The 14,814-nt window shown below is 28.1% G+C and overlaps 3 protein-coding genes across 3 annotated transcripts; 2 read left to right on the plus strand and 1 right to left on the minus strand.

Moving 5' to 3' along the window:
• Positions 1 to 1,541: 1,541 nt before the first annotated feature.
• Positions 1,542 to 4,906, plus strand: LOC100164385 (putative ribosome-binding factor A, mitochondrial). Its single transcript, XM_008181470.2, has 6 exons — positions 1,542 to 1,941; positions 2,028 to 2,229; positions 2,688 to 2,856; positions 2,967 to 3,103; positions 3,189 to 3,308; positions 3,630 to 4,906. The coding sequence occupies exons 1-6, from the start codon at positions 1,814 to 1,816 to the stop codon at positions 3,897 to 3,899; spliced, it is 1,026 nt and encodes a 341-aa protein (XP_008179692.1). The 5' UTR covers positions 1,542 to 1,813; the 3' UTR covers positions 3,900 to 4,906.
• Positions 4,907 to 4,984: 78 nt separating this feature from the next.
• LOC100166404 (ATP-dependent RNA helicase DHX33) lies at positions 4,985 to 8,106 on the minus strand. The gene is made up of 2 exons (XM_001946871.5): positions 7,831 to 8,106; positions 4,985 to 7,089 (listed from the first exon to the last, which is right to left on the minus strand). The coding sequence occupies exon 2, from the start codon at positions 7,070 to 7,072 to the stop codon at positions 5,093 to 5,095; it is 1,980 nt and encodes a 659-aa protein (XP_001946906.2). The 5' UTR covers positions 7,073 to 7,089; positions 7,831 to 8,106; the 3' UTR covers positions 4,985 to 5,092.
• Positions 8,107 to 8,245: 139 nt separating this feature from the next.
• On the plus strand, positions 8,246 to 10,033 carry LOC100168475 (vesicle transport protein USE1-like). The gene is given in 8 exon segments (NM_001246021.2): positions 8,246 to 8,510; positions 8,587 to 8,689; positions 8,861 to 8,907; positions 9,036 to 9,114; positions 9,184 to 9,316; positions 9,376 to 9,557; positions 9,619 to 9,763; positions 9,844 to 10,033. Coding segments are annotated over 8 exon segments (729 nt in total). The 5' UTR covers positions 8,246 to 8,508; the 3' UTR covers positions 9,882 to 10,033.
• Positions 10,034 to 14,814: the final 4,781 nt, after the last annotated feature.

The raw sequence follows: 14,814 nt of genomic DNA on the forward strand, positions 1-14,814 counted from the left end.
CCATAGTATTAATTAGGCCTAGGCCAATTGTGGACAACAAAATTACAGGGTGTGCGAGTGCACACCCTGCCCTCGCCCCAAATGGCGCCCCTGTATATAGGTACTGTTATTTTTTGTTACAATTATATCTTTTGTATTAAACTTATTGAAGAAATATGCAAAATGGTATAAAAAAATTTGTTTTTTTATGGTTTTTGACAATATAATATAATATATATCTGTATATAATATTTGGAGTAAGATTAATTGTTTTTAAGATCTGTTAAAATTGTTATCATATAAAAAGTAATAAAAGTTTAGATTTGATTTTTATGCTGTAAATATTTTAGTTTTTAAAGGATTAACTAAGATTTGACACTTCCTCTCCCAAACAGAACATTTCTTAACTATTTAAACACTGGACATTACAGGGCCATATTAACGTATGTGCACTTAATGTCTAAATGTAAAATCTAAATGTACTGTGCCTACTGCCTAGGGCCTACGATAGTTTTAATTCGGGCCTGCTTGAATATACCATATAGTTCTATATTATACAAAAAAGTGTATGTCCAGAATCTATTCATTTTCAAACTACAACAAAATAAGAAATTCTTTTGATGAAAAATTATTAATTTACGGGTGAATATCCAATGTACAAATTTAAACTTCTAACGCTAAAAAAAAATAATTCGACCTTCTGGTAACCTTTTGTTGTTTAAGGTAAAAAAAAACATGTGAGGGGTGTTGTAATAAGTTTTGAAATTTTGGATACAAAAATTGTTTAATGAAAATTGTAATAATAATCCCTACCCATGGACCTATAGGCTATAAACTAGTTATAATGAAAAAAGTAATGGACGAATCTGAAGCCACTAAATAAATTCTAAGTTTAGCCCCTCTAAGATTTAGTCCCCCACAATTATCCCTTATTGATTTAGATATAAGCCCCTTTGGGTTATTTAAATAAACAGTTTTGTTAGTCCGCCCAGAATTGTAACCCTATAGTTGCGCCTATTTATAGGCTATAACACGCTGCATAAATCACCTAAAAAAAAATCGATGATTATTTGGCGAGGAAAAAAGTATGTAAATTGTAATTTATAAATAAAATGATGCATTATTCATTATTTATTACTATGTAACTACCTAATATCTATCATCTATGTATATTTATTATAATAGGACGTAGGTACCTAATGGATAATATTAAATAATATATTATGCATTATTATTTTTTTTTTTCGTACAGGGGCCTCATTTAAAACTGTCCCCTGGGGGCTAAGCCCCAAAATGTCTTAATCCGGGCTTGCAGACCATAGACGTATGTACATAAATTTATTCCAATTCTATTAATATATTTGTATATTACTATAATGTCCAATGAACTTTTAATGTTGTTTATAATTATCATGGTTACGAATTATGAACCGATAACAATAAAAAAATAATATTTTGTCCTGATAATATTTAAAATATTTGGCGGGGTAGCAAAATATATTTTTTTTTTTATCACTGTTGATAAGGCGTTGATAAATGTAGTGATAACTGATAAGTTAATTTAAAGTTGTGCACAACTAGTGCATAGACTACGAGTTCATCTTCATAGTCCATAGACCACAGTTTATAGATTCATGTTATAGACTATAGTCTGTTATTTTGGGTTATGGCTAGAATAAAAAGCTAGGTAGGCAGATAACTGTCAACTGATTTAGTCTCAATGAAAAATCTATTTTGAAAACTATGTCATTAGCACTTCAAATACTTACGACATTTCGCAGCAATACACTGTCATCTTCCTTTAATTTCCGACATTAAGTTAAAATCTCTGGAAATGTTTCATAAATTTCAATCCTCTTCATTTTTATTGTTCATAACGAATTTTAAAATGTTAAAATGTAATGCTTCGTCGTTAGATGGTAAAATGATGAACAAAGTTATGGGACTTAATCGGAAAACCAAGTAAGTAGGATATACGTTATCTAAATAATATCTTGAAAAAAGTATACATCAAAAGTTTAATAACTGGTGTTTATATTACTAATCAGAAAGGTTTGGTATAAACCAAATGTTGGGGCAAATCCTTCATTTGAAGAGCTAATGAAACAAACAACAAAAAACAATGCTGGACGTCAGACTAGCAAGCGCTTAGCCGTTCTAAATAAGTTATTAATGAAAAATATAACTGATTTGATGGCAACCGGTGAAAACTCTGATAAACTCGTTGGATATGGTCTAGAAATTTCAAAGGTACAAAATCGTTATTTATTTTATTAATTTTTAGCATACAAGGTAATTTATTTAAAATGCTATATTGCTATATCTACTCATGTCTATGTTCATTTTTGTGATTTTTAAAAAGATGATTTTATTCAATGCAAAATTTCTATAAAAACAAATAGGTATAATTTATTATTATATTTTATTATACTGATTTTTTCAAACGTAAAACCTCGTTTTTAATTTAATATTCGGAAACAAAATATTAGTCTGACAATATGAATTTATTTATGTATAAAATGTTGAATATTGTTCCAATACCAATAAGCAATATAAAAAAAGTAAAACCTAAGAAATAGTAATTATAAATAAATGTACTAATATAAGTACTTAAATCTACATTGTTTATTGATGTATAAATATTTTTTTAAAGGTTAGGGTAGGGTGTTAAGTGCTTCAGCCTAAAATGTCTTATGTTTTTATTTCAGGTTTGTATTGCAGGGGATTACAGATCTGTTAATGTTTATTGGATGGCTGGAAAATCTGAAGACGATTCCCTGTTAGATGAATTATTGCAGATGATAAGCGGTCCACTGAGACATGAATTATCTATATTAAGAATCATGGGTGAAATTCCAAAAATACAGTTTATTAAAGGTAAATGATTCAAATGACGTTAGTACTAGTGTAGTATGATACCTAATAACTTATAAGTTACATGGTGTACCAATAATAGAAATTATTAACTAATTATTCTGCTATTTAAGATAAGACTTATGCAAACATAGCAGCAGTTGATCGGTTGTTAAGTAAAGCGGATTTTGGTGAAGATTTTGTACCTACTTGCAATGTTTTATTAAACCATCACCCTACAATTTATACTAATATTGATCCAGAGATAAAAGTAATTAACCAATAAATATTCCTACTTATAATTACTAATATTATGATAAATAATTTATGTATAATATACGTTTAATGAATTTTAGGAAAAAATTAAAGAATTAGAGGACAAAGAAAATCTAAAAGATGAAAGTAATGATGAGGTAACAATTCCTGAAATGAAGATGGATGTAATGGGTCTTGATCATAGTGCAATAATGGCCAGAGTAAGATATTTATTTTACCTTATTATGTATGTTGATTAGAAAAATAATAGTATGGCTAAGTGGGATAAAGTGTTAGTGTCTTTAAGTCCTGTTACTGGTTTAAACTCAGTACCAAACGCTTTGTAGTACAAAAGGCAATGAGTAACCCCCTGCACATCATCGTATGCAATAAAACAACACTGCAAGAGTAAATTTTTTAGACAAATAACTATTGTAAAATGAACCTAATGATTGAAAAAAAGCTGATTAGAATTAAGTATACTGGAGGATTTATTTGATATTAAATATTTAAAAAAGATTATTATATTACTTTCCTTTTAGTTGAACATGGCCATTTTAAAGTCAAAAGCTGCTCATCGTCAACCTTCTGCTGTACATAATGCTACGAAAAATACTATAACGGAAAATACTGAAGAAACTCAGTATTTATCATTCACTGATTTTGTAAAAAAAAGGAAAATTCAAGAAGCTAAATCTTTAGGTAGAAGAAGGAGTAGATCGATCGAGAAAGAAATGTATGATAATGATGTATCATCGCATTATGAAGAGGAAGAAGATGATATAGTTGACGAATATCCATTTAAAATTTAAAACAATATATCAATATTGTTTTAGTATTTCTTGTATTTGGTGAATGTATTAATGCCATTTTTATTTAGTTTCCTATAAATTATTTTATTGATACTTTAATACTTAAGAAATTGTTAAAGTAACAAAAAATAATATCATGTTTGAAGATAAAATTTAAAGTTTTTACAATTTTACCCAGTCGTGCCTTCGCTGTCATAGGTAGGTGTGCGGCAGTCATGTTAAGTATTCAAATACTTGTATTTATATACTTTTTGACCAATGTATTTTAAATACTTAAAAAATACTAATTACTAATAATTCGGAATGTACTATTTTAAATGTTGTTTCTAAAATATTATTTTATAATGGTTCTAACTTCTAACCACTGATCATTTATAAATAAGGTTTTGCCAAAATACAAGCAGAAAACAGAATGACTGAACACTGAAACCCCTGTGGGCTCCTCACTCCCTCATATTATACCATGGCATACAATACACTGACCACCACTGATTGGATTGAAATTTATCTTGAATCTTTAAATAGTCTTTCTTCTTATTTAATGGGTGGTACTGCGGTAGTAGTTTATAACTTGAATATAAGATATTGGTATTAATGTCATTGAACTTTTTTTTTCATATTTATTTTAATTTGTACAATCTGTATAAAATATTTTTACAATAAGCACAATAGATGGAAGGATACATATGAGGGTTTGGTTTGCTTGATTATAGAAACTATTCAATGATAGAATTTCATGGCGTGGGTAGTAGTTGTTAAAGCCGACTCTAGTCATTGAATTGATTGATTGAATTATTAATTATTCATTTATTGATTTCAAAATAAAGTATTTTGAATACTTTTAAAAAGGGTATTTGTATTTATATTTTTATGTCTTGTGCCTATATTAAAAATGTGTTGCTTTTGCACAAATTTAATTTATTCAAATACACAAATCTTTGTATTCCAAGACTAATGCACAGAAAAATTTAAATATATAACATGACATATGGATATTTGAACACATACATTTGTTGTATTTATATTTCATGACAAACATCAGCATTCTACAGAGTAAAATGAAAAGTAAAAAATAAAAAAATATATATTATATGTCATGTATTATAATACATTTTTATTTTTAGTTAACTATAAAAAAATAAGTGTATACAAAATGTTTGTACACTACTAGAGTAATAATTTTGTAAGTTAAGCTATAAATCACTATTCATAAGTACTTGATAATTATGACGTTGATGAACATTAGGAACAATATCAACCAACCACTCTTTGTCAATTACAGTTATATATTTCATATATGGTTGACTAGTCTCTATGATTTCCGTGTATAGAACACAATGAGGATATGAATGAAACAGTGTTGAAGTTGGATGGATTTTGCATTCTTTCTTAGCATTAACTGTTACATACTTTTTATCCTGATTGATATATGCCAGATTTTCAAAAAATCCCGTCAACAGACATTTTCTGAGAGGGTCGAAATTGTCTCCACAAGATTGGCCAATCGGTAAATGTAAATACCTACAGATATCAAGCAACTGTTCTCGAGCGCGATCTGCGTATTCTAAATTACGGACGTTGAGAAAATTATCGTCACACCAACTGGACTTAGAATCTTTTCTTACTTTCCTATATGAACGGAATGTTTTTAGCAACATAATATGGTCACTGACAGATGACTTGAATTTTGTATGAGCATCCTCGGCTTGTTTCTTTTTTTTCTCTGAAAGACTGGACACAAAAATTGAATCAGTAGACAATATAGATACAATATTTACAATGTCTTCCATACAACCATAGTTCACTGATGACAATATTATTTTTGAGTACCTTGGGTCTAGAGGAAATTTAGTCATTTTATGACCCAATTCAGTTAAAATACTATTTTTTGTAGCACCTAAATTTCCTAACATATTGTAAGCTTGATCAATTGCATCTGTCGATGGCTTATTAATGAAATCAAATTTGTGAGGATCCATATTCATGGCCAATATTTGTAATACTACATTACCCAAATTACACCTCAAGATTTCTGGTACTGGGTCTTTGGTCATTTCATCATATTGCTTTTTCGAATATATCCTGTAACAATATCCATCAGATTCACGACCCGCACGACCTGCTCTTTGTTCAGCTTGGGCTTGAGAAATATTTTCAACTTTTAGAGCATCCATTGAAGTTTCTGGATGAAAACATCGAACTTTAACTTTGCCACAATCAATTACATATTTAATACCAGTCAAAGTAACTGATGTTTCTGCAATGTTTGTACTCAATATGATTTTTCTGGCAAACTCGTTAGGTTCCAATGACATAAATACTTTGAGTTGCTCATTAGTAGGCAATGAAGCATATAATGTTCGTACTTTTATAACGGGATAATTTCTTAGAGAAGGATCTTGGTTGATATGCTCTATAGCAAGAGCCATATTTTCTATTTCTTCTTGACCAGTTAGAAAAACTAAAAAGTCATGGCGTTCAGGTGCCTCTTTATGTAATTGAAATATTGTAACAAAAGTATCATGGAAGTAATCTTCTACATTTTTCTTAGCATGGAATATTTTGATATCATGGAGCCTACCTTGTAAGTAGACAATCTGCGCATTGCCAAAATAGTCTGCAAATAAATCAGCATTCATTGTTGCTGACATGACAATTACTTTAAGAGGGTTTGAACTATGTTTACGACTGCGTTGGACTTTTTTTACAATTCCAAAAAGTAAATCTGTATTGACTGTACGTTCATGAGCTTCATCTAAAATTACACATCCGTATGCCGATAAGCTCTTTTCTAATATAGCAGTCCGTAATAGCATACCATCAGTCATAAACTTTATTTTAGTAAAATGATTAGTTTTGTCAATAAACCTGACTCTGTAACCAACCAAGTCTCCGATTTCAGTGTTTACTTCATATGATACACGTTCAGCTAACGATATCGCTGCTACACGTCTTGGTTGTGTAACAACTACATCTTCGTCTGGGCGTAATATGTTTTCGTAAACAATTTGTGGAATTTGTGTTGTTTTGCCACTTCCTGTTTCTCCAATTATGATTAAAGTTTCATTTTTTTGAATTAAACTACAAAGTTTATCTTTTTGAAGAGTAACAGGGAGAGACTTTCGTTCATCGTCAAAATACTTGACTAAATCCATTTTACTTAAGTCATTCATTATTAATGTTCTGTTGCCTACAATTTAAATATTTTTCATCATTAGTAGAGAATTCTAAAGTATTAATACCTATATTACATTAGTAGCAGTGTTTGGAAAGAACCTGTTCATACTGAGAAGGTGAATTTAATTTAACAATACAATACAATACTCATATTTTATGAGAAATTTTGATTTATTTTCAAGCCGTTCAAATGAAATACATTTTTAGTATTTTTATGTAATGAATTGTGTACAGAAATTAAAAATAGATATTTAAAATATTTTTCTAGAACTAAAAAGGGACAAGATTAATTTTTAAAGGTTTTCAAATTTAACATTTTTATGCTCCACCTTTGTTTTAATTAATTAAGAATCTTTTAACAATGAAGTGATTTAATGTACCTATCTGATTTATATTCATAAAGTAATATTAAGAAAGATTGCATAAAAACTATAATTTGACTCATGTCTGCAAATTATGATTCATTTTGAAATAAATAAGTAAAATTAATGATCTAATAAATGGAATTATTTCTTGTAATGAACGTGAAAGCATTCTTTTGGATAAATTATGAATTTGTAAGGCGAACAAGTTCAGATTTTAAGCGAACTTTCTAAACACTGGTTAGTAATACCATTGATTTTAAAATATACTATATATTGTATATTGTAGGTATACTGTATATTTTAAAATCAGTGGAAATACCGAAGAATCTGAATCAAAACAGTTTATTTTCAATGCATATTTGGTAAATTTAATTAAAAACAAAACATACCACTTTACAATACAGTATTCAACTGAGCGAGTCAAAAACTCAAATATATTTAATTACAGTATGCACATTATTGCATTTGACGACTGGATCCCAAATATACATTATACACGAACCACTTTAGAGTTAAAAATATTAATTTTAAATCAGAATATTTCAGTCTTCACATCATGAATAAAAAAAATATAATATAGATATTAGGTAGCTACTATTTTTTTAATAGCATTGTTCTATGTTACAACTAGCAACATTCGAATAAAAATTAAAAAATGAGGATATAAAAATTAAATTCACGTGCTTATCAAAACTGATATGACAATTGATAATAGGTTGTCATCATACATATTATTGTATATCAACCTTGGTAATAATATTATGAATATATCATATTATTATCATCCAGAATTCCACTTTCGACATTCGTGATTATAGTATTTCGTGAGTCGTGTCGGGTGTCCCAAAAGTTAAATAAATTATATTTTAATTATTGTACGCGGTTAATAAATATTCAAATTAAAAATATTTCAACAATAAATTTATAAGTTAACTTTAGATAAAGCAATTTCCTAGTAAACTCCATCCTGTTTAGTATAAATGATTTTTATGTGCCTATTGACTAATACACGGTTTTGCTGTTGAATATTAACTATCAGTATTAAGAACTGTTGGCAATTTAAATAAATGTACGTTGTATTTTAATTTACAATTATTTATTTTTAACAATTTTTTCAGTAACTTTGTAATGAAATAAATGTATAGGAAAATGAGTGCAACCAGATTAGAAATAGATGTAAAACGACTCTTGTCAGTTTGTGAAGAAATGGCTCAAAATAATTCATCTGATGATTGGCGGTTAAGCAAAGTAGATATATTTATTTAGATATTTACATCATTAGACTTTAAGTTTTGTAGTGTGAATGTTTAATAGTTAACAATTACCATTTTAATGAATTTAACAAGGTCCGTAGTTACCACTCATCGATCTAAAAATTGTTTGTATATTTTTATTATTATTAATAAATTTGTGTTCTAGTTTATAGAAGCTGTCAGTGAAATGATAGCAGAATTAATTAAAAAAAGGTAAAAAAAAATTGTATCAGGAATTTAATGAAATAAATTTAATATACAATAGGTATACAAATTAATATAATATATCAAATATAAGTTTAAAATGTTTAATTTATTTAATTTATTTTTGTTATGTACAGTGATCCAGACAAAGATACAATTAACCAATACACAAAACGAATGGAATTCCTTAAAGGATTTTTGAATACCAAAGAAATTGTAATATATCATTCTACATTTCTACATTTAAGAATATAAAAAATGTATGCTTCTACATAATTATGTTAGGAAAATTCAGAAAAGAAATTAGTTGCCTTGGAAATGTTAGAACCTGTACAGGTGTCTGAAAGCCGTTCAAAAGATATTAAGCAAAAATATAAAGTTACATACATAAAACAATTGAGAGATGAACTACTTGGAAGTAAATAGATTTATTTTTAAGTAAACAATAAGGTATGTATGAAATGTAATTGTGTTTAGATGATACAAATGAATTTAGATCATCTAGGCAACCAGATGTAGATAGTAGTGATAATTTGGATGAATTATTGAGACATCATCAAAATAAACAGGAATCCATCGCTGAAGAACTGATGGCGATCACTCGAGGCTTACGAGAACATTCCGAACTAGCTGGAAAAATAATTAAAAAAGACATAGAAGTATATAATTTATGACAAAATGTTTTAATCGTGTTTAACTTCTTAAATTATTTTATATTAGATTTTAGAAAAATCGTCAAAAGGCATGGATACTAATTTTGAAAATTTAAAAAGAGAAGAACTGAGATTAACGGAATTTGTAAGAAAAAGTACTTGGAGGTGTTGGATATGGGTTTTGGCTGTTGCTATGGTTGCAATTTTTATAAGTATGTACTTTATTATTGTACAGTTTAAAACAATAAATAAATTAAAATTAAATTAATTGTCATTAAAATTTTGTTTTCAGAAATGATTTTATTCATCAAAGTGACCAAAAAAAGTTAATGAAATTGAATTACCTGTCCTTTGCATCTTTAAATTATGTAATTTGCACAGCATTTTTATTCGGTATATTTCACCATTACTTATTGTTAATAATAAAAATACTTATTGATATAATATTCTGATATCACTGTTAATAAATATATTGTTTCTACTCAATGCTTATTAATTAGCTACTAGGTTTTAGTAAAATGGATGGTAATTTACATTGGACATGACTCTTAATCAGTGGCGTGCCGAACTGACGAGCAGACCTGAGGCAAACTATACAATTTGATCCCCCTCCCCACCACCAACAGTTTTTTCACTATTTTCTTTATCGTTCAAAATAATAAATATTATTAAGTTTTTTTGGGTATAAGTTGCACATCTATACTAACACACCTACCCACCCACCCAAATTTCCCTTGAGGCAATTGCCTCAAAAAATGACTGTTCGGCACGCCACTGCTCTTAATCACATACAAATTGCCTAATCTACTACAACCCACTCAATAAAATATAAATTGACTGTTCAACTTGAACAGGGTATAGTCAAATACTACCCATTACCTTGTATATTTTAGAAATTTAGCGTTTGGTGTGTATAAATTACTAAACATCTATTTCTGTATCAGATATCAATAATATGTAAAAATTCTATGAAAATTAATTTTTGTATTTCCAATAATATGGTTTATTGAACAGTTTGAGAGTAAAAACATCTATTATCAATATTTTAGAAGAGAAGTTAATCTGTGTCTGTAATCTGTATAAAAGTCAATTTTTTATATTTTAAGAACGAAACAATAATTCAAATTAAAAAAGTAAAAAATCACATATTTTATAGCTAAATATTGAAAATTTCCTCATATACAAACCTTGATAAATTTCTTCTCTTAAATTTGTATAATAAGTGTTCATACTATAATGTCACTCAGTAAGTTATATTATTGGAAACACGAAACTATGTAAGTTTCAGTGCTACTAAAATAGACATTTATAATTAGTGTATAAATTGCTGCGTTGACATGTATGTACGCGTACGGGAGCGCTCCGATATTTATTTTACACGCTGTCGTTAAAATTTCATACTAATGATCACTTACTAAGTACACATTTACACAACCCGCACATACAAACATATAAAATTGCCTATATTGAACTCCTTAAAAACTGTCGGTATTGATACCCCTTATTTAATATTTCGTTGAAAATTACTGATTAATAGGGTTCAGACCTAAAAGCAATATACTCAATAAGAAAAGCATCTAAAATGTAAAGAAACCATTTAATTTATATGTAAAAAAAAAAATTACTAAAACATTAAATGGTTTATATATTTGACTAGTTAGTATAAAAAAAAAAATTCACTACCATGTACTTAGATAAACTGTCTTCAGTAAAACGTTGACGGTTTCGGCTTCACATATTTTTGTACATAGAAAATGATCTGAAATGTTCTTTAAAAAAAATCTTTAAATGATCTTCGTCTACACTCTACGGAAATTATTGGGGTGGACTGACGAACAATTTTGAATCTAGCATCTACATGCATTATGAACATATTTTAATCTAAAGATAGGTAGGATGGTTACTTTTATAAACTTTAAATTAACTGGCCATACCAAATACTCGATAAAGTATTTAGCGATATCGATAAATACCACCGATAGAATAAGTCCTATTAAAAATAGGTAATTGACAGACGACAATGCTCAGTCTTCAGAAAAAATGTCGTATATTGTGCATAAAACTATTATATCAATTGAAAATTAAACAGAATGAAGCCATAAAGGCAATTATTAGTGAAAAAGGAAAAAAAAATATGTTCATCGTTTTACATATTACCTAAATGACCCTCTTTTGTATGTAAAAATTATATCTCTATTAATATTATTAAAAAACGCTTTTGCCTTCAAATCCGAACCCTAGTGATAAATATGTAATAATATAAGGAAAAAATGCAGTTTAGTTCCCCTTCACCATTTTGAATTATTTTTATCGAACCTTATGTAAATCCACTAATTAAGTAATGCAATCAGAATTTGTAGCTCGGACTTACTTTTGAAGTTATTGCAAAAAACGGGTAAAGTTTATATTTATCAAAAAAATACACCTTAAAGTCAAAAAAGTGGATGTCGATCTGCTATACAGTAGGTTATAAGTGGGTCATTGTAACGAATGGTGTTAAATTTGAATTCAATGATATAATATCTTTGTATAAGAAAAATTATAGATATTACTAAGTATGTTTGTTGATATTATTATAAATAAAGTAATCGATATATAACCTATTTAATAGGAACCTTGTTTTAAATGTTCAAAAATTAGGCCTTAGCTATAAAAGTTGAACATTTTATACATATTTAAATACAAAATAATTATTAAATTTTAAATGTTAATAAAAAAAAATTGTGCCTGTATTTTAATTTTTTCAACTGCTATTGTAACAATACATCAGAAACCTTGTATTACTTTTTCACGCATTTTCCCAACAAATACAATTTTATTGATAATTATAGAAAAAAAAAACTAAAAAAATTTAAAACTTACAATGTCCGTTAACAGCTCGAAAAGACTCAAAATATTTTCAAAATTTTATGGCGTATAGAAAATGAAAATATAAATTTTCAGCAAAATGTTCATGTACCTATCTAGTTATTCGTTTTTGAATATTACAACAAAATAACGAAATTGTTATACATGAGAAATCGAGTGAATATCCTATCTTGTAAAAATATATGAATTTCAAACGCTCATACAGCCATACTAATTTGATTTGATTTGCTTGTAGACATTTTTTTTTTTTTTGATAAAGATAGTCGGTAGACAAGCTAATGAGGAATCCGATGTTACATTTTCAAATTTTAGATTTAAAAAGAAAAATTTTTATGAATTCTCAACTCAAAATAATTTGCTAATTTTCGTGATTTTTACGTATTTTGTCAAGATTTGAACTTTAAATGCTTATAATAAAAAAAATTGTGACTAAGGATTTTTAATATTTTTCAAATGCCATTGTAATAAAAAATAGAAGCCTTGTATTAAATGTACGAGCTTTTTTACTCAACAAATTAAGTTTTATTGACATTCATAGAAAAAAAAACTAAAAAAATTGGAAATGGAAAATGTTCCTTAACGGATTGTTTCATGTATAGAAAAGGCTAATTTAAACATCCAGTGAAAAATTCATGTATTTACGATCATTTGTTTTAGAATAACACCGAAATCCAAAATCGATTTTGTCAAAAACCGACTGCGTAAAAAGTATCGTTTTTCCTTAATTTTTATTTTATTTTTCTGGGCACTTTTGAAAACTATTTTAAATTTTGACCTCCCAAAAGTACCAACTATATTCACTTTCTCATTGAGCTAGATACTGATGTTGAAAATCGAAGCATTATTTCGACTAGTAATCGTTTACACGGACATAAAAATAAAAAACACATAATTGTAAAACCAATACATTCATCACTCCGCTCAGAATCTAAAATATAAAAAGTTAATTAAAATTTTTATTTTTTATTTTTTTACCATTAAAACTATTGTGCAATCAGAAATCATCTGATTTCATTATCAATGAATTCTACATTCTAATTTATGATTTCAATTCATATTATACCATGATTATTTTAGAAGTTATAGGAAAAATAATTAAGAATACCTAATATAATTAGTATAGAATAAACATATCAATTACCTACATAATAATATATTTATTTTACCATCATAATATAATATACCAATTTAATACAATTTAAAATGTACAAAAATTCAATACTGTCTTGAGTCTTCACTACCTGCAGGGTCTGAATCGGAGTTAACTGGAACGTCGTTATTTTCTGAGTCAGGTACTGTTAATGGATTGTACCTACTACCAAGTACAAAGTTACAAACGCCCGGCTTGTTAAAAAAATGCAGGAAATGGCTCTAAGTTGAATGTACGACATCGTTTCAAAAACATGATATTTTTAAAAAAAATATCCATCATAAAATAGTTTTTTGCTAACAAAAATATTATATCTTATCGTAGTATTGGGTACGTTTTATACGTATAGTAATACAAATACTACGATAGTTAAAAATGTATCTAAAACCTTATTAATTATAAACGGCAAAACTACGTATAATATAATATTAGGTTAATTAATATTATATTACTGTTATTATTGCTATTATAATATGTAGGTATTAGCTGATCACACTATTAGTGTAAATGGCCGTTAAAAATGCCAACTCTACACGATTCAACCTTTGTTCAATTCGTGATTTAATATTCGATGTGATAGTGCTCAACATTTAAAAATTGTAATCGATCATCTTGAAATTCGAAATACTTCTGCGAACACCACTTTAAAATGCTTTCTGAGTGCACACTTACATGGGGGTACGAAGGTACCGTGAAAATAGCAAGCTGTATGTTGATCTATCAGTGAAACAAGATAAGTACGTTCGATTATATTATGCCAGCCCGTCCGAAATTGCCCGTAAGAAACGCATGTGATTATGCGAGCAGTATATTTTCAGGTAAGCAATCCACAAGAGTTGTATTGCAGACCTCGTGAGGTACGTACCGCGTACGTAATCAGTAATTACGAATGTTTAATTAACACGGTGTTTATGATGCGCATGTGTAGGTTCCCGAGACAACTGTTGAAAAATTAGCGTTAGGAATACCGTTCTTACCCAGTTATATGGTTTTGACAGGTCTAAAATTTGGGGGTTTCCGTTTTCCGCCTAAGGTTTTATTCCGATTTCCGCCAAACAAAATGAATACATTTTTTGAGTTTAAGCCAGACTAACAAACAGATTTTGTTTTTTATTAGTTTACCTATATATTATATAGAAAATACAGGTTCACTGTATGGGTAGTACTCGCAGTGGCGAAACTAGGGCTGAAATGTTGGGGGGGGGGGGTTGTAGCACCTGACATTACATGAAAAGTAACCAGTGG

The sequence above is a fragment of the Acyrthosiphon pisum genome, chromosome A1 (assembly GCF_005508785.2).
Source record: "Acyrthosiphon pisum isolate AL4f chromosome A1, pea_aphid_22Mar2018_4r6ur, whole genome shotgun sequence".
NCBI lineage: Eukaryota > Metazoa > Arthropoda > Insecta > Hemiptera > Aphididae > Acyrthosiphon > Acyrthosiphon pisum.